This window comes from Ptychodera flava, chromosome 2, assembly GCF_041260155.1.
Source record: "Ptychodera flava strain L36383 chromosome 2, AS_Pfla_20210202, whole genome shotgun sequence".
In the NCBI taxonomy this organism is placed as follows: Eukaryota; Metazoa; Hemichordata; class Enteropneusta; family Ptychoderidae; genus Ptychodera; species Ptychodera flava.
The window spans coordinates 43,968,269-43,995,042 of NC_091929.1; the positions used below are offsets into that span (position 1 = coordinate 43,968,269).

Below are 26,774 nucleotides of genomic sequence, written 5' to 3' on the forward strand. Positions count from 1 at the left end.
TCAACCGTTTCTGCAAATACCAAAGACTAGCTTTCTTCGGAAGAGTACCATGGAATACCATATGCCAATATCTCTCTAGAAATGAATTTTAACACTTTTGGATTGGGGCAATTGCACTTTTTTACTGTTTTTTTTTCCAATTTTATGAGCCTGCTTACAGTTGGTGCTGTCGATCTGAATAAAAAGGAAAGGCATTTGTGAGTGTGGACAACATACGGTGCTCACTTTTAGAAGCCATTACTTCAGAGTTGAGATGGCAAACCTCCCATAATATTGATCATTCCTGATCCAAATTATGATGGACAAAACAGACGCCGACACCGTCACTGCTACGTTATTGCAGCACACATCTGCATTTCAACGGTTTGAACCCAACCGTATGCCCATGCATGAGACGAGTTGGCAGCCATATGGCAAAAACTGCTGCCAGTAGCTATCAATTTTGTCTATGCACATCTGGCAAACATGGACTCATGTCACGTACATCTTTTTCAGGTAGAACTACCAAATAGTTTAAAGCTGTAGCCTTACAAGCAAGTCTTTGTGTAGCATAGCCTGCGATTTAGATCTTCTACCATTGTGAACAAAGGTGAACAATGCAGCTGTAATTTGACAGCCTCCAACAAACACCCTACACCTGTACAGCCCCTGGACCTAACCTAAAATCTCTCTGGTTTCTGTACGGTGCACCACCGCACTCCAAATACTCAGGCAATACAGTTTAACTGAAGGAAATTTCAGTGATTTCCATAAAAACACAATGCATCATCCACGTGTCACCATGATATCACTGTCGCTATTGTACTTATGCAAATATAGCAGTTCTTTTCATTATCAATCATTAGATAACATTTTGGGGTTTGCAGATGCAAAAATGAACCAAAGAGATTCACGGGTGCTTTAAACTTACTTGCCAATTAGATGCTCTGTTCCAACACACCAGTATGCACCAGAACATAGACAGGACACCTAAACTAAGACCAGTGCCACCGGTAAATTAGCATAACAAAGGCACATGCACAGTGGCCTGAATTCAATGCTTAAAGGTCAGGTAAGGTCACATCAGGCCGTGTAGGGTCACATCAGGTCAGGCCGATGATGTACTCTGTGGCTTTCTGTCCATGTATCACATTTTTTAGTAATCTGAAACCTGTCATATTTTTTTATTTGGCCTATTGTCCAACTTGTCAATACTGATTGTGGTGTGTGTCTAGAGTCCAACATTGTTTTTGAATGAATTTTAGACCTGGCAAAATTTATACATCAACAATTACTGTACACATTCTGTAAGCACTTTTTACACTGTTGGGGAGGATGAAAATGCATTTGCTTTCTAGAACAAATATGATGAAACAATCATTGAGAGTTATCCCTACTTATTGCAACTTTATTTGTTCACCCCTATTCCCTGTGAACAGGTCCAAAATTATCATTGATAACAATGAGGTTGGGTCAAACCATGGAGGCAAATGGGTTAGATACGATTGGTAAATGATATGATAAGCAGAAAATGTAACCTTGCCATATTGAGCTGTATCAGCAGTTTGATAAAGCATATCTGGATCTACATTAGCTCATGAGCAAAATTAGCAACTACAGCAAGTTTAACCCTCTGAGTGTTGTATTTTTCCCACCAAATTGTTAATGCAACATTTTGTTTTGTTATGAATTTTATTGTAAATTTTTTGTTATTTTGGACCAAATGGACATAACATTTTATTGGTTATAATGTTTTATCAAAATTTTGGCAAAAATCTGAAAAATTGACTAGGGTACATTTTATGTTTTAGGGTACGACAAAAATTGACTTTGTGCTCAAAGGGTTAAAGATTCTAACACAATATCTATAGAAACTATGGTAGATATTAGGTAATACACCACTGATGTCATGCTCAGGTTGGGCTGAAGGTATGGTTTGTGGACCATATATCTTTGTACTTCCAGAAACGGTCAACGATACAAATGATTTCTCAAACACTGATGACACAAAATTGACAAAAAAATTAGACCGAAAGGCTGCCACTGTACCATTTCTTGGATCACTTTTTTGGAATGAATCATGATAAACTATTATTCACTGTCATCTCACATTTACCTATCATCTTAAAGGGCTAAGCAGCTGTACCTTTTGATGCTTTTAGCAGTATTTTTGGTTTTTGTTGTCAACAACAAGTTCATGTTCCACTCCCCAAAGCGTGTTGAAACACAGTTTGAACAACTATTTATAATTTAGCTTGTCAACTTTACCCCCCAGTAGCATCCATACTTGTAAAATGAATTATTATTGTCTTCATTTGAATTCTAGTCTGGACCAGAATTCACTTGTCAAGCATAACAATGCAGTTTACACATGTATAGAATGAATTGACAAGCTGAATACTGCGTACGTCAACTTGCATCGAGGAAGATACTGTTGTTGACATTTAAAATGAAAACACTGAAATAAAATCATCAACAGTACAGCTATTGGTCCATTAATGCACTCCCTCCATCTCTGAAAACAAAAAGGTCACTAGAAAATCCTCTGTACAAATAAACGGCCATGAGTCAATGTGCACATGTATACCGTATTCTTGTTGCACAATAATAACATGTTTATACTGAGTGACTGACTGTACAGACATGGTTTGTTTGACTTCAAAGACAAAGAAAAAAGTTCACGTTCAAAATGTGTGTCCTTGTACATAAATGAATGAACGGAAGACTTTAATTGAAAGTAGAGGATAGGATTTCACGGAGTTGTGGTTTCTGTTTTGATGTGCAAATAAGGCTGACATTGATCATGTCATTAAAGTTTAAAAAGTGTTCTGAAAATGGCCTTTCTTAGATCATCACGGATGTTTTTTAAAAGGACAACGATGCTAAAGGTCTCAGGTTTATATTAAGATACAATGCGCCTCAAATGTGAAACTTTCCACAATGAAACTTCCAACCATTCTCTTACCAAAACAAGAATAAAAGTTGGGGTCACTGTACAATGTTTTGCAGTAGGGGAACAAATATCCTGCCATCTACAGATATTTGAAATTCAAAATGGCCGCCATCCCTGTGTTATCTCTATGGGGCAAAATAAAATTTTCAAATTTCAAAAAAACTCTGACAGTAATACTCAAAGAGCTTTAAAATAAGCCTCTGCAACTTGCAAGTGGTAGAAAGATTTGTTAAAGTTTGATAAGAGTCTGAATTATTTTCCCAAAGGTGCATTCTACCCTAAGTATCATACTGCACTGTATATCAGTAAATTCAATATTTACATAGAACCCAACTAAATTTGCAAAAAGGCACAACGTTACCAGAAAATGACTGGTACAAATTCAACAGTGACAGAATAAGTGAAAAAAGTTACACAATTTCAAATAATGACTTCTTCACAGCCCATGTATCCCAATGTTCTTGACTAAATGTCAAGCCAAGTGCTATATTGGAAGAATCAGACCAATGCCAGTTAGCAAGGGTATATATACACACTTAGTGCACTGTTAGTTCATCAAATGCATAAAACATTGGCATTTTCACTACATTTTCCAAAGGAAAGCAAACCAGTACTTTTTTGAAAACCCCACTGAGACAATTGCTCACACAGGCTTCAAACCACACGTGTATGGCAACTGGCAGCAATGTAATCAGAAAAGCTTTGCAAAGGTTATATTTTTAGATTTTATTTGTTTGTATTATGACAGGGATTGATGACAAGAGGTTTCTTGAGAAGAAAGAACAGATTTCAGGGGAAATTTTCTGAACACTCAACATGTACAATACTTCTGTAGTCTGCTGCTTGTTCAGTCCTACATTGGATGCTTGTGGAGTGCAGAATTTTAGCCAGCTTATTCAGTGCTCTCCCCAGAAATTCCTGACAGCATAACGGCTGATTTGCATAACACGATAATAAATTGTTATGACGATGAATTTCTAAAGAGTAGAAGCTACTGTGCTTTCGTTGCTCGGGGGAGAACGCTTTTATTTTGTGAAAATTGAAATTTCAAGTTCCCCACTGGATAATTGAGTTGATGCAAGGTACAGAAGCATTCAGATTTAAAATCTTGGCAATTTTTCACCAATCTCTGAATCAGTTCCTCTTGTCCCAAACTTTGCCTGCTGATCCCTGACTTCCATTCTTGATTGGTGAATGAGAATGGTTTACAGTTTTGAGCAAAAATTTATAATTTTCTATTTGAAGGTGCAGGTAACCTTACCACGGTGATCTTACGGCAGGTCTTGAACAAGTGATCAATCTTGTGCCCGGTACATAAATATGAAAATTCACCTTTGTTCTATCAGTGTGTGCAATAGATGGAGCTCACTGATGTCAGTTACTTGAAAGTTCACATGTGATATCAAAGTATATCAGTATTTCTCTTAAAGGATGGGGTACTCTCAAACACCATACATAATGCAGTTTTAAAATAATCAGTATATTATTGATTTTCTTATGTGATAAGTACCAACCATCATGCAGAAGTATCATGTTCTTCAAAAGTGAGTTCCCATACTCTTCTGCTGGCTCGAAAATCAATGTGATGAAAGTCACTACACTAGAAATATGTTATTGCTTATATACATCACTTTAAGAAGAGTTTAAAAAAGTTTCGCATATTCACGCTGGTTAAGGTTATATCACCGGGAAGAGTTCATTTCCTGGTCACCTGATAATGTTCACAGAGTAGATTTGCGATAATCGTTATCGTCACTTTGGTAAACACACACTCCGATTACACGGCATGTCTGATCCCACATAACTGTTCACTGTTACTTGAACATACAGTTCTGTGATCACTGTAACGGGTAAGTGATACCGTTATATTTGTATTACAATTTACATGAAAAGTGCAGTTGGTCGCATTATAACAATGGCATGTGTCCCCCTCTCCCGACTAAGTGTAGAGCTCCGACGATCGTCAAGACGAGAGAAAGAATCCTTGTTTTGCGCGTCCGGGATATTTGTCAGCAGTGCACCACCTTGTGCAACAGTAAGCGGTCAACGACCTTTGCGTACATCGCATCGATCAGGACCGACGACCAGCATGATCTTCGGAAAGTGAGTGACACGACGAAAGCTTCATAATATCTAAAAATAACACGAACCAAACCACTGTGGTGGATTGGCGTGCTTAATCGAGACACATAGGTACCTATTCTTTTCCGCAACCACACGTAGCACTCGCCTGTTTCGATAAATGTACATGAAATCCCGGACACCTAACACAGAACAAGCCCACGCACACGGCGTGATCAACTCAGCAAGCGACATTTCATATCGGCGAATACGTTTGCAAATGCCAACACGATACCTAAACCAAAACTACCCACGAGTTTCATTATGTCATCTGCCTTACCTCAGGGTGATATCTTCAGACCGAAGTTTCCAAACAGCTGCTCGGCCAAAAATAAAATTCCGGGTTCCTCGTGATTAGAAGTGTGGCACACCTCCAGCTGACTTGTAGTCGATTTCAATATGGCGGCTGAATACAAATGAGATGATGTCATCGACAGAAAATAATCAACTTCCGTTGTTTCAGACAACTTGTTGACTAGTCGTCAGGCTTTCCCAATTTAAAATAAAGTAGAGCGCATTTTTGTGTGGTGACAAATCATCTTCTTTTGACAGGAAGTCGATCGGCTTCCGCCGAACCACGTTAGTTCAATAAAAACGAAAAGGAGAAAATATCAACCGGTGAGGGCGGCATCCTAAATGACCTTTTGTCCTTAAAAATCGTGCAGCAAAGCTTTTCCAATTGAGAGAGAGTATCAGAACATTAGAAACGGAACCTGAATGAAGGAAACTAGATGTATAAAATTGTTCACACAGAGTATATCATTGTAACATGCCTACCATAAGTGCTCTTTTTTGGGAAACTTACCTGTTAAAAATCTTGGGTTTTTGTTGTTGTTTTTTTTGCAATATTTTCTTATCCCAATATGAGATCTCATTTTGCTTCTTCGTATTTTTTCAAAATTTATTCAATGTAGGCGACTCTCAACGAATGAAAAACTAGTTTTTCCATTCAATAAACGAGCAGGTGGTGTGTGGGCAGGTGATATTTTCAGTAGCAGCCCTTGAACGCAATTGTCACTTGAGGGCGCTCTCCGTTATAAAATACATGGACAGATTTCATACGTTTTGTCTGTGGCCTATATGAAACTCTTGTGAATACTTTATTTGAGGGCATAGATGTAAAAAAAATTTGGCAAAAACTGTATTCTTACTTTGTTAGAAAAAAAATCTCAGCAAAATCATCAGTATGAAAAAATTAGAGATATTAGCAGATCTGCTTCTGAGAATCTGAAAGGGAAGTCGACTACCCAATGACAACACTAATATGACATCAGACATTTACTGTATCCACCACTTAAAAGAACGAAATACACAATTTGGAAAGAAATTCATTTTCTCTCAATGGGATTACACTCATTTTTCAATCTTAACTTATGCATATGAAAGGCTCAAGGCCTTTGTCGTTCAATACCATGTACTTCACTCATAAGATGAATAAAGTGGAGTATTATATTGTAAATTTTCATGCCTAAGGTTTGAAGGTAGAGAATACACCTGAACCTCATCCTTACATTTCAATGACAGTGCAGTTTTTCCTTTCACACTTTTTTGTTTGCAGATTACTTTTTTGCATATTTTTGGTTTACATTACATATTACACATATGTAGGCATGACCTTCCATGTGCATGATGGACAAACTAATATATCACTATTTCATTTCGTGAATAAGTAATGGTACCTTTCCTAACATAAATTTGGGTTTGTATTTAATTCTCTGAATGCTGTAATTTTTCCAACCAAAATTTTAGTGCAACATTTTACCAAAATTTAAAGAATTTTTCAGTATTTTTTGTATAATTTTGGACAAAATGGGCATCACATTTCATTGGCTACAAATTTTTAGCAAAATTTTGGCAAAAATCTGAAATTGACTGGGGTATATTTTATAAAGGCGACAAAAACTAACTTTGGCACTCAAAGGGTTAACTGTTTCACCATCATCGATTGGTCAATACTAATTGTAATTGTGGACCTGTTTATTAGGGATGGGGGTGAACAGGTTAGCAGACCATGAGCGGATGATCCCTCCAATGATTCATGTACAAAAGATCTTTACACACTTACTGCTTTACCTTGATGTAAATAGTAGACAAAGCTTGAAGAATTTGTGGATTTAATTGGATGATAGTTTAACAGAAAGTACGGCAATTCTAAAATGAAAACGGCATATCACAGCATTGATGCCCTCAACAAATCTGATTTGCAAATTTCGAGCAATTAGAGAATTTCTCTGCATTGCACTTCATTCATATGGAATTTGTCTCTCAATTTGATTTCAAACATGATTCACAATTGATGCAGTGCTTGAGCATCCTGTATTCCCTTTCACCACAATGGTTTGGCCCAAACCCATTGTTATAAATGGTAAGAATGGACCTGTTTACAGGAGGCTGGGGGTGAACATTGATTCAAATTCAATCTGTGTCTCTGAAGCATATCATCTCTGTATCTTTTTTCAACACGTCCAATTTCAACACCTACACCACTTTAGTGTCATGGGTCAAAGTTCACATGTCAGGGGTTATGAGAAAAAGAGACAGTGACACCTCATTGGATAAACAGCAGGAATTTTTATATCACATTAATATATTGCCTTCAACTAAAAATACATTTAAATAACTCTACAACATTGTCTGTATATTAAACAATGAAAATTAATAATTAAGGCCAGACTTCCTAAATATTATTGTTCCAAAGGTCCACAAGTATATTTGAAAGCAGCAAGCAAGATTCCATTTCAAAGTTTTGTAAGTTTTTTCATGATTGAACATAAAAATCACAGAACGTTTTTAGCAAGGGGAAGCTGGTGATTAATTTTTTTAGTTTGAGTGAATAAAAGTTGCACATTTGGTGGAGAACTCAATAAGACTGGGACAGATAAGTATCAAAAAGGCAGCTCAATGAGTGGATGAAATTTTGTTACAATGTTTCAAAAGACATGGCAGCTCTCAGGAAGCAATAATTACATTGAAAAGACAGACGTGAAAAAAACAGCTACAATATTTTCTGTGGCAAATCTTTGGAACAAAAGACTTTATTTGGCCTGGCCTTGATACATGATTAGGATTCGAAGGAGATTTGTTTACAACAGTTCAACTTGCTTAAAACCTCAGGCCTACTACCCTCCTGGTGGGTTACCTGTACGCTATGCGTGGCAGTTTGTGAGGACAAAGATCTCAAATTGCCATCTGTTGGCATCATTTTGTTTTTCACCGAGAAATTATGTTCTGCTCCATGAAACAGACACTGACTTGTCTTTCATGTAGGTGTTACACACAGTCATGTTATAATGATGTCATTTCTTTCGATACAAACAAGTTGCGTCATGTATTTATACAGGTACAAGGTACTCTAACACCTACCAGCAAGATTTAAAACATTCACTTGAATATCACTGGTAACATTCTTTTTGAGTGAAAACAGAATGAATTCACGTAGCACGAAAAGCTTACACAGTGTCAAAAGATGCCGACTGTCACGCACAGCCAAAACAAAGGTATTTCTTTGTTTGTTGTTGTTACGTATATTGGAAAACAATAATTGCAAAGCAGGAAGGAAGGGACTTATTACAAGCTTCACATTAGCGGCTCGTAACATGTGAGTAGATTGATTTATATTTCATATGAAGCTAAAGATGACATCATTTGATATAACATTAACCCCTTCTATGATAACACTTTGGTATATTCCAATTTAAATCAATGTGTAAAATAGACCAGTATACATGGATGGAGGGGTGACAGCATATGGTGTGCCAGATAAGTTTGAAATTCTTTTTTCATAATACAGAGATCACTGTATGCACGGACCAACACCATTGCTGTGTGGTACACATATTGAAAATTGCACCAGGTAAGAAAAGGTTTTTTGTTGAGTTCTCCTGTCTTTGGACCGGATACAGTGCGATTCCCAATGTGTTTGATCATAGCTTGATGACAAATGCCCTACAAAGGGTTTAGTTGGTTCTGGGTTTCAAGCAGGTTGAGATTCTGTAATTGTTTATAAGCAGCTACCTTACCCAAATATAACAATGGAATCATCCATCCCTAAGAAATAACTCTGGATGATCCAAACTTCCAAGTAAAATAGAGGGAGTCAGGTAGACTTTCATTTCAAAGCAATAAGAGTACAACTATATATATTTGTATATATACAATCATCTGTTTCCTTTCAAACAATTGTAACAATTTTACAGAATATCGAAGAACAAGACGACAAATATTACATTAACTATTAATGACCAGTTCGTGCTTATAATTCAACAAGAATAAAATCAAATCAAAGAAGCAAATAACATAACTTACATTCAAATAAGAGGACGTTGTATAGCTGAGCCTGACTGAATTAATTTCTGTGATGCGCAGAAAACATAAATTACCTCTACAAGAATAGAAATAAAAGCAGAACACATATCGGACAAAGTTTCTTTTCAATCACTGAAAATGAAAGGTCAAATACATTCCATTCTTAGCGATATTCCAGATTATGTATCATTTTTTAAACTTAAACTTGGAAGTTGTTCTTGGATACACAATTAACATTATCATCATTAACAAAATCTACTCTTGGATTCACAGCTATAAGGTCAAATTCTTGTCACTTTGGTGTTGACTTTTTACTGACATTCCTCACATCCAATTGATGGTTCAACGATGAAATCGTTAGTCCCATCTGTGAGTAGGTTTGCCTTATTTCATAATCACACTCCAAAGAATTAAAGGACGTTAGGGTCTCTCTGCATAACACTTTAAAACCTGTTCTAGTATGATGTCAAAGGTTATAGGTCGCCAGGGGGTCAAATATAAAGTTTTGTTATTTCTCTTAAAACTTGGATCATAAATCCAATAATTTCAGTACGCACGTTTGACAATGAAGTCAAAACTAATGTCTGAGTCTGGGAAATTTCGCATTCTTCATTTATTTTAGATTTCATTTATATTCGATGAGTCGCGGTGTAAACGGCATGGAGCATAATGCCATAAGAAAATTAGCCAGACTTTGCGTGACTATCACACACTGACATCAGGTATATACATACCACAACAACAATTACATAGAAGGTGAAGTTTTCATGACATGAAAAAAAATGGCTCTTGAGTTCCCATAGTATCTCAGAATTGAAAAAAGGATAAAGGTCAAAAGTTCAAAGTTCATATCCAAAATTCTGATCACTGAATTCAATTTTGTTGTTGTTTATTTTTATACATCGATCAGATATTATCTAGTGCCGATTAACTTTGGTGAGATTTATCGCAGAATTTGCTTTTTTGAGATTGAATATTGTGATGGAGGCTTTAATGTACACAGTTGGACACTGATAGCAACCCTGATTGGATAAAGAGAGTCATGTGACTTGCAATGTGTTTGGTATGCATGCTCTTATCAATGAAGGTCATTTGACTCAGCTAGGATGATAAAACCAAGAATGTTGAGTGGTAAATATTTTCAACCTACCACCTCTCAATGAACACACTACATGATGACACCTCCGAACACTTTTGAGACAATTACAAACTTTTCTAGAAATCTTGTGGCTTTTACCGGTACATGTACAATGAGGGAACGTTCTTGATTCGACGGCTGATCAAGAACAGAAGGTACACAACTTACCATACAGGCAAGAGGAAAACCAACTCAATATATGTATAGTAGATGTGTAATATTAAATGACAGATCTTATCTAATTGCAAAGTGAAATGTTACCAATATTAAATACATGAGAAAAATTACTGATACGCCATATGGGGTGACATAACCAAATTGTGATACCAGATACACAGTAATAAACCAACATTAATAAAACTGTCCACCTGCTTTAAATTAGATCATGACCAGGCACCTGCGTATAATTATTTTAAGATTGTTTCATCTGATGAAGTATTCAGTTACCCACATAGATATTACTTTGAATACTGACAGTAACTGTAACTCTTGCTGGTTCACAATAACATGATGATGAAAATGGAAAAGTCATTATGATTGGTGTTTACCTAGAACAATAAAAAGTAACACTTTCTGAACCTTTATCATGCTGAAATATCATAGTCATCAATATCACTATGTTACGGTAGAATGCGCCACTGGGACATATTCCAGACTCAAATTTTTATAATTCTTTTCAAATCTACCACTTGTGGGGGTGGGGGGTGGGGGCTCATTTTAAAGCTCTTGGAGTAAGAAACATTTTCACCATCTAAGTTGTTTGGAAATCGAAAATTTCATTTTTTACCATAGAGTTGACATAGGAGTGGCGGCCATTTTGAATTTCCAAATATTATGTAATGTTAGTTTGGTTTTTTTCTCTGGTAACAAACTTTGTACGGTGACCCCTGATTTTTATTCTTGACTTTGTAAGAGAATGGTTGCAAGTTTAATTGAGGGAAGTTTTAGCAAAAATGTAAGTCGATCACATCCGGGGCGCATACTACCTTAAATAGATAATAGATGATCAATATGATTAAATGCATTGACGTGAAACCATGAACTGTATGTACGTTACTAAGGAGAGTGATACAGTCATAACGTGGGTACAGGTTGTATATTTAACTTTAACACTGACAGTATACATTTCCTGGCCAAATGTACAGCCAACTTTTATAGGTTTGGTGATGATTTTAAACTCTGATAATATTAAAACTGCTATTCAACAGGACTGTGGAATACTGAGTTCATATGCTTATGCCATACGATTTAATACTATTCTAGGAGGTACAGTTCTGTTATGACAGACACCCTGTAGAATGATGAAGAATTTGGCAGACATGACCACATGTATGAAAGATACAGTGTCTATAGACATAGACAAATAAGCTATGGTGAAAATGGGTCATCCAGTTATAGACAAATGAACTATTGTGAAGATACACACCTAGATTGTTACAAAGTCTTTGCTGGTGGTCTACAACAATGACATGATTTTGAATATTTATGACTTCAGCTTGTGTTTATCTTTACTACCGTAGTTTATCGTTTGGTAGACTTTCAGCATGCAAGGGAAGTTAACATGTCCCACAATGCAATGCTACAAAATTAAATGCCCTTAAGATGCCATATTTGTCCAATTTTCATACATTATTTGTTATCGTATAAGATTATATATCATTAGATATGCTTCAATTTACACTTTGACTTTAAAGGGCCAGTTGCTTTAGATTTCCATTAATTTCTTTTAGCGGTTTTGTATTTTTGTTTTTGTTTGTCAACAGCAAAGTTTTTGTTCTACTCCCAAAAGCATGTTGAAACACCCACAATGCAGTTTGACAACACAGCCCGTACTTGTGTAAAGTGCACAGATATTGTTGACTTTTGAATTCTAGTCTTGACCAGGATTCATCTGTCAATAATAACAAGTCACTATAAATGACACAGTCCCCACCTGTAATTTGGGTGATTTGAAAACAAGTCATTATAAATGACACAGTCCCCACCTGTAATTTAGATGATTTGAAAACAAGTCACTATAAATGACACAGTCCCCACCTGTAATTTGGGTGATTTGAAAACAAGTCATTATAAATGACACAGTCCCCACCTGTAATTTAGATGATTTGAAAAGACGCAATTGAACTGAAGTCCATGCACCAATTAGAAGGTGTGACTGGTAAGCATACCGGTAGGTCTATAGTCAAAGCTATACATCATAGCACCTTGTCTTTCTGCCAAGTTTAAATGACAGCGGTCTTTGTATGTCTGAGTTATGGCTCTAGCCAGACCAAAATTAAAACAAAATGGCCACCGGGTGGCCATGTTGGATCATATCACATACTTCGTAAATCAATTGGCACCAGGATGCCCTTGTGCCAAGTTTTATTGACACCAGTCCTGGAATTTCCGAGTAGTAGCACTGGACAGATAAAAATTCAAACAAAATAAATGCTAAGATGGCCATATTAGATCATATCGCAAAACATATCGTAACCCAATTAATAAGTCCCCCATTCTGGATTTTGTCCTGTGGCGACTAACAATGCAGTCTACACATGTACAAGCCAAGATGATAAGCTCAGTACGGTGTGTCTCAACATACTTTTGTGGGAGTACAGCAAGAACTGTAGTTGACATAAAAAACAAAAAATACAGATTAACTTAAAATAGGTAAGTATTATATTGGTAAAGAAATAAGGCAGCATGGCCTCAGGGAAGTTTTTCAGACACTAAGATTATGAATCCCGTGGAGAAGATGAAATTTTTAACATTTTGTTTAAAGTGGAAATCAAAACAATGTCACTTTTCCCCATCGAGTTAACACAGAAAATTGTGACTATTTTCAATTTCAATTCCTTTAAGCAATTTTTTCTCTAGTCCAAACTTTGCATGGTGACCCAAAATTTTTAGTCTTAATTATTAAAGAAAATAGTTTCTGTTTAGAGATACAGACAACTTTAAAGAAACCCTCTCTATACCACAACTGCAAAAGCTGCATAATATGATAAAATTTTTCCCAACAGTTCTAAACACTCTTTTAGCAAAAGCTCTCCAAAAGACCTACCTATCGATACAGTCACTAAAACTTTTTTTACAATCACAGTAATATCTTTAATTTTAAAATTGCACAATTCTTGAATAAACTTAAGAGAAAGACTTGATCTGAAGACACTTTAGTCTCAGTGAAATTTTCGCAAAAAGTTGGAGAAATAGTTGAGTCAGCTGATCATGGTTTGTCAACATTTATAGATGTACTTTTTTCTGCTAAAATTACATTCAAATAGTACCCTAACTTTTCTAAATGCTAGTTTCAATCGGCCAAAATCGGAATGAAAGATTCTCATTAAATGTTTTACCATTTCCAATAAAATTTACTATCTGCCTAGTTTGTAAAAGAAGAGAATTGCAGTTTTTTAATGTTAGTATCAACCCTCAAAATTTGATACAAAATTTTTTCCCTACATTTTCACATTTGTGCCCAAGTTCCAGTGGGACCATAAAGATTTAAAGTTACCGACTTTATGAAAATGTTTATCAAATACTGATTTGTAAGAAGCCAAATACAGATTCTTAAAGTCAAACATTTGTGATGAGAATTAAAGAAAACAATTTTAATTCTGTCCAAAATAAAACTATTTTGACACAGTAAAATTATTATGAAATAAGACTATGAAAATTGTATCAAACAAATAGATAAAGTATCTCAAATTCTTTTGCCCGCAGTTTTTATTTACCTACTTACTCAATGGAATGATCAGAGTATCTTTTAAGTAAGGGCTGTTCCATTTTTGTTAGGAAATGGGGATGACAGGGTCTTTGCACATCACAGATATGGAGCCGTGTGTTGTTTTCCGATATGTGAAAAGATGTACAAGTTAATATAGTATGTCATCATACTCTTTAGAGAAAATTGAAATATGAAAGGTAAACAAAATATCACATTTCAACAACAACAAACCAAATAATGTGATATTTTCCTGAAAACACCTATTTCTATTGGGCATTTAATTATATGACTTGGACAAAAAGGAAACACAACTAAAAAAGGGGTATTTTCAGGTCATACCAAATAAAAAAAATATATTTCAGAAAGGTTTGACCTTAACGGCAAGTAGACATTTCAAGCAGTATTTTGTTATGTTGTCTGTCTTAGATCAAAGTATTTTGTCAGTATAATGCAACTCAAGTACCTTGCTGTATGTACAAACTGTAACCCATTGACATGAGTACATGACGGATAGACCAATCAGGGCCATTAAGACATCAAAAGCACCACCTGGCAAGTACAGAGATACCTATTGGCTGATGTTGAAAGTAGACATTTTTCTCAGTTGTCTATTTCAATATAGGGATAGGTTAATGTATAATTTTGACATAATTGATTGTGAACTGTCAATAACACGTATTCAAAGGGGCTTTTCCCATAAAGCAATTGAAAATTAGCAGGCTGAATTAATGAAGTGCAAAGTCAAAAACAGCACTGCACATATTACTTATTCTAAGTTAGAGAACAGTGAATATAAACAACTCCCTCTGGGGACTGTACGCAGGACAGTGATGTTCAACCTATATACCACCATGGTTTAGCCCTAACCCATTGTTATCGGTGGTGATTGTGGACCTGTTTAGAGGAATTGGGGTGAATGGGTCAAAATCAACTTTGATAATATCCTTTTTTTTTCTTTCTACTAACTTTTCCAGCATTGCATATTTAACTCTTTTCCTCACAGGCCTGTCGTGTCCCCAATCTGCCAAGTCTATAACAGGTGGTAGAGAGCCAAGACCTCCACATATTTTCACCTATATGGCATGGTATGTTATTGCAGTTTTGTTCAGTGAAAATCATGTCCTGTATACTCTATCTTTTCAGGGGCCTTCACACATTCAAATCTTTGTTAAATTGCGACATATGGGACATGTGATGCCTCACTGGTGTTAACCTGACCTTGACCTGATGTTGACACATAAACTTGGCAGGATGAAGGTGAAAGTTACATCGCCTTTTTGAAACATCTTTTAAACATGTTATTTCAGCTCAAGCTCGGCTCAAACTCAACATTGGTCTAGATGTACAAAATTAATAAAATGCAGTGGTTTTTAGGGACGTTTGCTTCAGACTCAGTGATTTTCAACGCTATTAGATAAGGTACTTTCACTGGCACTTTTGTAAACTTAGCTAGGGAGTACAGATGTGTTACAATTCTGGTTTCTTTATGGACCCTTTAGGATAGCATGAATAAGCAAGATGGCAAACCTTAAAAAATTGGCTCAAAATTTAAAAAGAAACATTGCATCCTGAAGATTCCTTTCAAATATCATTGATATTTTAAATCGAATTTTGCCTTTTTTGTTTGCAATCACAGGTCAGATATTGATGTTGAAATAAAATGTTTCAAAAGACTTCATTCAAAAGGTGGCCAGTAGATTATGTCTGACCTGATACAAAAAGTTTTTGTTCATTAGCATGCCATTATGCAAATATTTCAAACCTATTAAAACCTTGATTAAGATCTCCTCCAATCAGCTGTCTTTCTTCCAGAGATTATCCCTACACAACAAACAACTATCACTGCGATGTTAATTTCTGTTACCTCCAAGCATAGACCAATCAAAATCCACCACCAGTGTTTCTCACATACAAGAAAATCGCGCAACTTGACAGCTAAGACTGGGGCAGTTAATGGTTATAGAAAGCATATAAGAGGCTTATATTTTCACCATGACAACTTCGAATGCGCTGTTTCAGCAAAATCTTAATGCAAACCTAGTGAGTCTAAAAATGTATAGCACATATACGTGTAATAACAAGCTAACATGATTTGCATTTGGCTGTAATATGACTATTGCTTAGTCATACTATGATAGTCAATGAAATACAGGTGATTTCACATAAGTGGTTCCAACATCTGGCTTATCATCAGCAATTTTAAAATGCAGCAAAATTTACAAACAGTATCTGGTTTGAACATCTTAGAGTCCACCTTTACTGACCATTTAACTTTTTCACACTGATGGTTTGACATTATTGTCAACGGTGATTTTTTACTGTTCACATGGAACAAGTAAAAATACAAATGACAACCAAGACACCAAATCAAATGAAGACTTTGAGAAAAAGCTTTTTTATCTGGCATTTTTTGTACAGTCAGCAAACTTGCTTTACAATGAATACGGGAAATATTTTCTCTTCACTTTTTATTTGACTCAAAGTTCAGGAGTGACTTTACAATTTCCATAATGCTACAAGCAAATATGGGTCATCAGGAAGTTATAAACTACCGGTACATGTGAATTTGACCCTGTATGAAATCCTTTCTTTCCTCTTGAGTCAACTTAGGTCAAACTCAACTTCATTTCTTTGTTTAGCAGAGAATTCTCAAAGTATGCTACAACTGTAATATTCACTGTATGTGAGCAGAATCAAATAGAGCACCACCACAGGTCATTCTGTACAGTTCTTTTGTTTATGGTAGTGTTGACTTCAGGCAGCAAGAGAGCAAAGGGCAGAGATCTGGAAGCATATATCAGTGAAAGAAAGGACACCCTCATGTATGAGTACAGTATCAGGACTGAATTCAGTCATAATCAGGGATATTACTTGTGCAGTATGAATATCTGCCATGGGAAGCTGAGAGAGTTAAATTTGTCACAAATACAATGTTCAAAGATGTGATTTCTGGAAGCTGGTGCTTCAAATACACGACAAGTTGAAGATGGAAATACTGCGATTCAAACCAGACACTCTTTGCCAGACTGCTGAAATCACACATGTGCATGACAATGTACAAAGACTACACTGAAAAATTACATACAAATTTACAGATTCATCACATTCAATAAATTAATACATTAGGAGAAAAAAACTACGGTGCTTGGAAAGCAAAGATTGACACTATCTTGAAAAAATACAGCTGCACCAAAATATTTCAACGCCACAAATTTTCCCGCAAATTTGCCAGTGACTTTCACCCTGCTACAGTATTTACAAATACATGAACACACTGCATTTTCACTGTCAGTGTTTGAGCAAACAATTCTTCACCAAAGCGTATATCCACATTTTACATGAAAAACTGTCACATATTTGTACAGGTTATAGACTTGACAAAAATCTGACATTCTTTTGGAAAGAGGCAGAAACACAGAAAAAACAATCCTGAAGTTTCTTCGATAATTCAAAATGAATGTCTTCTTCAGATGGCAAGCAAAATGAATTTGTTTTCCCCAAAGAACATTTAACCCCTTCATCACAATGGTTTAGCCCAAACTCTTTCTCATCAATGGTGAGTGAGGACCTATTAACAGGGAACTGGGGGTGAACAGGTTAAAATACAAGTAGCATAATTTCAAAACACTTGATCAGAATGTTATTTGAGAGTCTGTTTGAGTCAACAATATTGAGTTGTCCCTCTTCCAAATATACAACTTGACCCCCTTAAAAATAATGGACTAATCTACAATGGTATATTCCTTATTTAGGACTATTCCAGAACATAGGATAAAATGGGATAAAATAATAATGATAATAATAACACTCCATCACTTATCCCATTAGAAAAGGAGGTCATATTGTTTTTCATGTACCAACATTTACACAGGCACCAGATGTACATTACGTTATATTCAAATCAGGTAATTTGCATATTTCTTAAATACACAAATTATAAACTGTCTGTTATGAGGGAAAATATTGCAAAAATAGAAAATTGTTTATTTCATTACTATTCATTGCATTATAAATGGTCTTCGACAGAAATTCATTCATGCCGTCAACTCAAGCAGTTTTAAGGCCCCACGACGAGGCAGGGTGTTGGAAAAAGTGAACCCCTCAAAAGTGATATATTTCACTGGGTGACCGATCTAACTACACATTTTTGAATCTACCCGCTATGATCTGAAACGTTAATTAATTTCTCTTGATATGACAACCAGCAGTGCCCTTCCTACCCTATATATCCTGTGTTTTGGAATAGTCTTATTGTTTGTCAATTGCAAATCAACACATGTATTTATAAAGGAGGAGGACCAAAACACCTATACATGACAGCCAGACTCATAGACTAAACACATCTCTTTCTACAAAAAAGTTTACTTGGATATACATGTACATCTTATTTCTCTTAAAATCTAATTACTTCAAAACTTTCAGATACAATTTCCATATTTGAAGTAGAATTTTTTTATGCAGCATATAAGATTAACTTCAGTGCAAAATAGTGCTCATATCTCCGTTTGTATTTTCACCTGCAATACACCATTGTACACAGTTAACATGAATTAATCATCATTTAAACCCTTTAGCTTTACTATTTTGCGACACAAATTGCCAACCAGATTTCAACGTTATCCTTTTGTGTCTCAAAATGCTATCATGTTGCTATGGCTACACCTACTGGCTACCGGCAGGGGAGTTAGTCAGTTGGGGGTGAGGGTGCTACAAGAGGGGAGGGTACAGCTACTCTACCTCACAGTGACTGTCTTCTAAGCTTGGACTGAAGCGGCTCATACTTGTCCCTACGAGGTTGAGGTGTTTAAAACTCCACTTAATGCTGTACACAAAAAGAAAAAGACACAACAATAAACTCGAATTACTGCCCCAGAAAACACTAATGGGTGGTCAACTTGCAAGTTTTTTCAGATTTTCTTTAAAAAGAGACTAACTTATGTCCAGGTTTTTTAGTTGACAGACATTAGGTAAGGACAACTAAGTTTCTGACATTGTACTGAAAATTCTACACACTGAAATTAAATTTTAGAAAGAATAAATTACACTTCATTGACAATATATGCAGACTTTCTGAGTATCACGATTGCAATATTTACTTCAGGTCACACCGTTTCAAACAAAATTTGAAACATAATCATTATTGGCCACGATTTTTACCTGTGAGACATAAGGTAATGTCTTTGTTGTAGAATCACACTCTAATTTTGAAGCATTTGCAAATTCTACATATGATTACAGTATACAAATTTCCTTTACACCAAAGATGTTGAAAAAAATTGCTTCAGAGGCTATTAATTAATTCAATTTTTTGAATTTTGACTTAAAAATAAAAATATTCCCTTGCCTACTTGAATAGCCCTGAAATTTTACTAAAAATGAGAAAGTAGGACAATACTTTAGGAAGCTTGAGTTTAAACTTCTCCGAGACATTTTAAGGAAAATCTTTGATACAAGCAAGTTAACTACGTACAACCACTCACTTCCACTGCAGTAACATAGTAAAGTTTAAACTACAAGGAGTACTCCTAATTAGAAAGTTTTGTTGATACCGCTAGGCCACCATACAAGAGATGCGACTCATTGGGCAATTGTAGAATATTAAAGAGTGAAGGACTTTACAATTACTGTTGTAAAGTTGGAGTCTAGCTTTTGTGATGTTTAAATGAAAGTAGTTAGAAACTGTTACAGCATAAGGCATGGCAGAAAAGCATGGAATGGACTCATCATCATCCATACTGGATCTTTTCGGTAATTGCGGGCCACTACACATTACATCGGTGCATGACAATTTTAGTAGAATAGTGTTCAGTACTTGATACACAGAAATGAACCCCTTTGACGTTCACCTGAAGCCAACAGATTATTCAAAGCTACTTTTAAATGGAACATGCAGCTATATTCCAAAAGCTTGGGTGGGAAGGAATTATGTCAATTTCTAATGTAACATTAAGGAAGAAGAGTATTTCAGATCATTTGATGATAAAAGCTACAGACTGACTGAAATTGTTGTGTTTTTCTATAACAAAGAATTCTGTAATCGTTTTGATTTCTAAGAGCAATTTTGTGATGTCTACAGTAATAAACCAGGTACAAGGTTGATTCATAGTGCCTTTATTTAGCATGAGAGCACTGAATGTGTCCCAATCTCTGGCTGTTAAAACCCTGTTAATTGAAAGAATTTCTGCATGAGTTGCTTTTGTTTTCGCAACATCACATTAAAAATAAGGACTAATCATAGACCTTAAAAACGGGTCTAGATCTAAGGACTAATGAATACTCACTGCTCCTATCTTGGCAAACAAACGGTAACAAGAGTGTTTCAAAGGAGAAAATAAATCTACAACCTCCTTGTGGCTAGTACCTACAGGGGTCAAGTAAATGTGCTTTCCTACACAAACTATTATATCAATAGCTAATGATAAGTTTGGTGCAAGATGTGAGGTTGATTAGTGTTTATTTATGCAAATTGTATTAATGAACATTGTTTTGGTATTGAAATGTTATGTTAATGATTTCTTCTCAAAGTGGAATATTTCTGTACCATGCATCTTGTATTGTCTTACATGATAAGGAAACTTAACAACTATCTGCTCACTTTGCCTGTTACATTAAAGAAAATATAATTTTAAAAAGGATTTATACACAATTTTAAGTCTTAATTTACATGATAATACTGGCCTTTGATCAAGCTGACTTAGTGTATCTGCATTTCTGGGAATAGGATCCCTGGCACCTTGGCTACATGTAGCTAGCTACGTGTAACAATTGTTACACTGTAGCTACATGTAACAATTGTTACACTGTAGCTACATGTAACAATTGTTACACTGTAGCTACATGTAACAATTGTTACACTGTAGCTACAGTGTAACATATTATGGATGCTGTGGTACAAAGTCCACACATGCCTAAAAATAGTGACAGTTGCACGTAGCTCTCACTCATGGACATGAAGAACACTGATGACAGGTGAACTCAAAGAAGTACACTTGCTGGTGTATCAAATAACAAGTTTTTAGAGTAGCAAAATCCTATTTACCTTATTAATTGGAGTTCCCACAGATTTTAAATAGAAGTAGTTAGGTTGACATAAATTAATTAAAAACTACAATGCATTAAAAATGAATATGACACATAACCGGGTATACATATGGATGAACTTACTTATATTATCACTAATAAATATATATATATATGTATTTCTATGTATATATATAAATAAATAATGTGCTTGAAATTCATATTTTTTTGTGATAGCAGGGCTTTAAAACTTTTTGACCACTGAATCAGGGATGATTTCATCCAGAACATCTGAAGAATTCCCATAATCAGGCTTGGACTGGGCACGCTTGTGTGCTGGAAAAACAGGCATTTGATCAAGAGCCCAGTGTCTTCCATTGTTGTGTAAAGACACTTTAACAATTCAGTTTCAAAAATTGATGCTTTCTGCATCTTACGTAACCCAGTTGGTGGTAAAAGTTATTATTTAGAAGAGTTCAGTTCCACTTACACAGAATAGTTGCATTACTACTGACCTTTAAAATCATCAAATTTACATAACTCGTGTTGCTTGTCCGAACAAGCACAACCACAACGTACAGCAAGCAAAAATCACAAATTGCACCAAAAATGTCCTTACAACTTCTCTGTGGTCATGGTTTTACTTAACCTTCTCACCTTGAGGGTCCGTGAATAAGATTAAAGACCCACTGTCAGATGGGACATACCACTGGGAACTGGGAGGGGTGAGTAGGTTCGATTTGGGTCACTGTGACTGACTGATGTAGCCGCCCGCAGCCTCAGTGTAAAAATGTTCATGGAAACTCGTGAAAAAAACATAATTATAATGAACATGAGCCACAGTTGATACCAAATTGGAACACGAGTTCATAAGATATGGTTTTTCGATGGTATGTACTCTTAAATTCCGGTTGGCACGTGTTGAAAAATATTATGGTTTAGCTACCTCTTGAAGCTATAAATAGAAACATGGCCAACCCTGCTCCAAACCAGGCATATTTGCATACGGTTTCAACGATATCATTCATTGTCTCACGCGCTCTCTGTGATGCTCTCTCTTCATCAAAAAATTCCATAAACCCTTCCTGCAAAAAAGCAAAGCGAGAACAATTGTACATTAGTCTATAACTCGTATCGTACAGGCAGAGGTCTAACTTGAAAGTCTGTTGCTTGAGGGCGCTCTTCTCTCACTTCCTCAAAGTGGAGCGCCACCAAGTGACAGATCTTTCTGTCTACGGGAAAGCTGGAGAAGAAATATTCATCAAAAATTCTTGACAATATTATAATAGACCAAAGCAAATTGATAAAATAACTGCTTGATTACAATTTTCGGGGGCTAGATGTACGTTTATCACCATAACCATACAACAAAAGGCCATATCATAGGATAGAAACTAATAATAAATATTGTTTTTGATAAATTTATTGACTTTGTAATCAAACAACAGAGGCATATCACTTAGACAGCACTGTGGATAAATGTGATGCAGATTTGTGGCTGGTTCTGCAGCAAAATTCAAAAATTCAAAGTTGGCAACAACAAAAAGGGAGCCTCTGAGGACAATTTCTTTATTCCTCTCTTAGCCTAAGAGGTAACTTGCCAAGTCAAATCCCAGGTTTCTAGCTCTGGTGTATAACCATTTACACACTGGTATCATACCCAAATAGCGTTGATCATGATTTCAAATTTGTTACTAAATATAGCTGCACGTGCGCGACATCAGACAAAATTCGGACAAATACAAATGTTGTTGCATGCGGGGCTATTGTTGCAGCTTTTAGTCTGAACTTTAAATTCATACGAATAAGTGTGATTTTTAGTAGCATTGTAACACTAGCAGGTTTTATTTACGTTGTTTATGTGGAAAATGCGGACAAATATTTATATAAGCATATTAATGAGAGAAAAATGATGTCATTTGAGATCAGCGCTATTAAATGATGAAAGTCACTTTTGCCTGATTGTTAAAAATTAGCACATGTTCTCAGAATTTGCAATTTTTCTATCAAGAGAGACTAAAATTTCTGTTACATTGTTGTCAGCATCTGCCTTTTCTAGAAATAGACCATACAGTTTAATTACGTCATAGTATTTTGTCCAAATCACTGTTCAATTTTCCAGAAATTAATCAATACAGACAATAACAGCCATTATGAATTTCAAATATCAGGTCATTATGGGAATTTTGCTGCTTGGGTAAATATCTTTACACTGCAGTTTTTGGTCAAACCAAAATTGGAACAATCTTCCGTATATTTTTCAACGCAAGCTATTTGTGAAATGTGAACGTCTGAAAATCACAGATGAGTAAAATGACACACCATGAATATCAACATTCATACAGACAGTATTAACCCTTTGAGCGCCAAAGTCAATTTTTGTTGCCCTTATAACATATACCTCAGTCAATTTTTGTCAGATTTTTGCCAAAATTTTGATAAAAAACTGTGGCCAATGAAATGTTCTGTTTGTTTGGTCCAAAATTATCAAAACAATTACAGAAAAGTACGTAAAAATTGGTAAAATGTTTCACTAAAATTTTGCTGGAAAAGATACAGAACTCCATTGGTTAATATTAATTATGGCAGGAAAACGTCTGCTATTACTGCTTCCACATATGATTCCCATTGAATTCAAACACATCTTGTGTCTCTGTACCAATTTACTCACTGTATTCTATATACGCAGACACTCACTGGCTCACTTCTCTTCCAAGCAACACTTTCTCTTATAATATATGTGACATACACATTAGTACTTTTCTGAGACAGCTGTGCATTTCAAGATGCTCTATTTTTTTCAACAATTCTTATTCAACTTTTATATCTTCAAAATATTTCCTAATATACTCAAATACTAACAAATTTCATAAATATGTAACAGTAACAACAAATCACTCAGCCACTGTAAAGGTTACACTGGGCTTAATGATCGTGAAATCATCTAACCCCTCTGGTATCAGATTTTGCTAATCTCGTGTTTTCTAATATTTGTGTGGGCTGAAGATCTGTACATCGTCAATTTTTCAAAAGATGTCGACTTTTATGTGAATACTGATTGTTGAGATTAACTATCCAGTCTCTGCTTTGGAAATCACAAATCTGTTGAGACACATACAGTACATACTCTCATATCTAAAATCATATACATTTTAGGTATCCTATCTAAAATCATATAAATTTTAGGTATACCTGAACAATAGAAAGTACAGTTTCGACATTCTCTTTCAAATGCACTCACATACTGTACCATTTGATATTTCTCACTAATATATCACTTAATTTGCCTGGCATCTTAATACTGATGATGAATTGATTATCTTTGCTTCATTTACATGATCCCCTTAACTGTTATTAACCAACAGTTTCGGTCTGTTATTTACCCTGTTCCTCTGACATCCTCAAACAGGTGATTTACCCATCATTCTTTGGTCTAATCCACCTGATCACATAAACAGTAACTCTCCTAGAATTTCCTATGTGATTTACACTCTTCACAGCTGAGTACCCAAAGTCCATCATTGGGTAGTCTGAACTACCAGATTCCTCTGCCATTGACTTAACCATAATACCTTTCCTTGATTTGATCCTTTTCTCATCATAGATGATTACCCGTCATCCTCTGGTGTCATCAACCAGACTACTTAGATGATGATACACAGCAACAAATAATTCCCTTCTTTGATTACTAAGTTCTTCCCACTTTCTTATGGGAGATTTACCTATCATTATCTTGCCTAATCCATCAGATCCAATGGACTATGATTTAAACCAAAATTCCATCCCCAGATTTACCCCAATCCTCTGACATCAAATGATGATTTACCCATCATTCTTTTGGCTCATTTACCAGATACCTAAGAGAGCGACTGATCCAAAATTTACTTTACCATGTTTCCCTGACTTACACTAATTGCATACTAATTCCCTTCTTTAATTCACCCATTCCTGCTGACACTGATCACTTACCCATCCCCTGTGCTGGATCATCCAGTCCTTCAACCTGTGGTTCATGTATCTTGACGTCCAGCCAATCACACTTGGAACAAAATCTTCCATACCATTCGTTGCACAGTACAATGACAGTCTTCCGCTGAATGCTATAAGAGCCGCTATTCGTCCCCATGATATACCTAGCAAATCACAGACATAATATCATTACGTTATGATGTACACTACTTCTCTTGTGGAAATGCACTTTCAAGGAATCATTGAGAGTTGAGTTCTCTGTGATTTAAGGTAGAATGTCCGTTGGGGACAGATATTCCGACTCTGAAACTTTTACAATATTCTTTTGGCCTACCACTTGTGGGGTCTCATTTTGAACCTTATGGAGTAAATAAAATTTCACCAGCTTTGTTACATAGGGAATTTTATTTTCACCCACGGAGATAACATGGTGATGTCAGCCATTTCAATTGTAGAAATGTTAGTAAATATCAGGTATTTGTTTCTCTAGTACCAAAATTTGCACCTTGACCTCCAATTTTCATTCTTGATTTTCAAAGTAAACAGGCTGGCTGAAAGTTTGCTCGAGGAGAGTTTGAGCAAATGTTTAAATCTTTCAATTTCATTAATTTTTAAAATTTATAAAGGCTAAATACAAACTAGTTTTCCTGTATGGCTCTGCAAAACAGGTTGGGTTGATCAGAAACTTTTTCTACAACATTGTATTTTTTGCTTATTTTCACCCGAAAAAACACAGAGAACATGGTAAAGTCATGTGTTATCATTGAAAATGCAAAATAAAGTTAAATAACCCATTTACCACAATGGTTTGGCCCAAACAATTTGTTATCAATGGTGAATGTAAACCTGTTTACGGGCAATAACGCTGAACATGTCATGGTTGGGTGTACAAAAATGAGGAAGGTTGGATACTGGAATCATACATCTTTCCTTCATCTGAAACTTAAGGTAGTAGTATGCACCTCGAAAGTTAAAGGGGAAGTTCACCAAGGATGATTTTTACATATGTGGTAGCTCTGTGGTCATTTACCCCAGAAAAGCTATTTTCACCATTTATAACTCGCCCGATTTTCTAAGAAAATGATAAAAATAGTACAGGAAAATGCCCATGTAATTTGAATCATGGGAAAAAAGCCCCAAGCTTGGAGCTTGCATCATGTGATATGAAGGGACCATCTTCGGATGGGTATGGCCCCCACATTGTCCACTCACAGTAATGCAGTAGTAAACAGCAACAAAAAATCTGACAGTGGACAGTTTATCATATGTGATTCACCGTTATGCAAGGATACTCAGTATAAACAAAAGTTATGTAAATACGCACAGCCTGGTTTAAGCATGGGTGAGTGGACAATGCCATACCCATGGGAAAATGGTGCCTTCCATATCACATGATGCAAGCTCCAAGCTTGGCGCTTTTTTCCCATGATTCAAATTACATGGGCAACTTCCTGTACTATTTCTATCGGTTTTTGTAAAAATCGTGCAAGTTATAAATGGCGAAAATAGCTTTTCCGGGGTAAGTGACCACAAAGCTAGCACATATGTAAAAATCATCCTTGGTGAACTTCCCCTTTAAA

The 26,774-nt window shown here is 35.7% G+C and overlaps 2 protein-coding genes across 6 annotated transcripts in view; both read right to left on the reverse strand.

Annotated features, from left to right (window-relative positions):
- Nucleotides 1–5,546, reverse strand: part of LOC139121738 (bcl-2 homologous antagonist/killer-like) — a 59,893-nt gene extending 54,347 nt beyond the window's left edge. The window contains exon 1 of the mRNA XM_070686867.1: nucleotides 5,334–5,546. The gene's annotated coding sequence lies outside the window, so the exon portion shown is untranslated. The remainder of the gene's footprint in view (nucleotides 1–5,333) is intronic.
- A 2,058-nt stretch (nucleotides 5,547–7,604) lies between these two features.
- LOC139121753 (anti-apoptotic protein NR13-like) overlaps nucleotides 7,605–26,774 on the reverse strand; it is a 46,999-nt gene continuing 27,829 nt past the window's right edge. For all 5 annotated transcript variants that reach the window (XM_070686889.1, XM_070686906.1, XM_070686897.1 and 2 more), the window contains 4 exons: nucleotides 25,195–25,358; nucleotides 22,172–22,310; nucleotides 12,534–19,027; nucleotides 7,605–12,429 (listed from right to left, as the gene is read on the reverse strand). In XM_070686889.1, coding sequence (XP_070542990.1) covers nucleotides 18,993–19,027; nucleotides 22,172–22,310; nucleotides 25,195–25,358 — 338 coding nt within the window. In that variant the 3' untranslated portion in view covers nucleotides 7,605–12,429; nucleotides 12,534–18,992. The remainder of the gene's footprint in view (nucleotides 12,430–12,533; nucleotides 19,028–22,171; nucleotides 22,311–25,194; nucleotides 25,359–26,774) is intronic.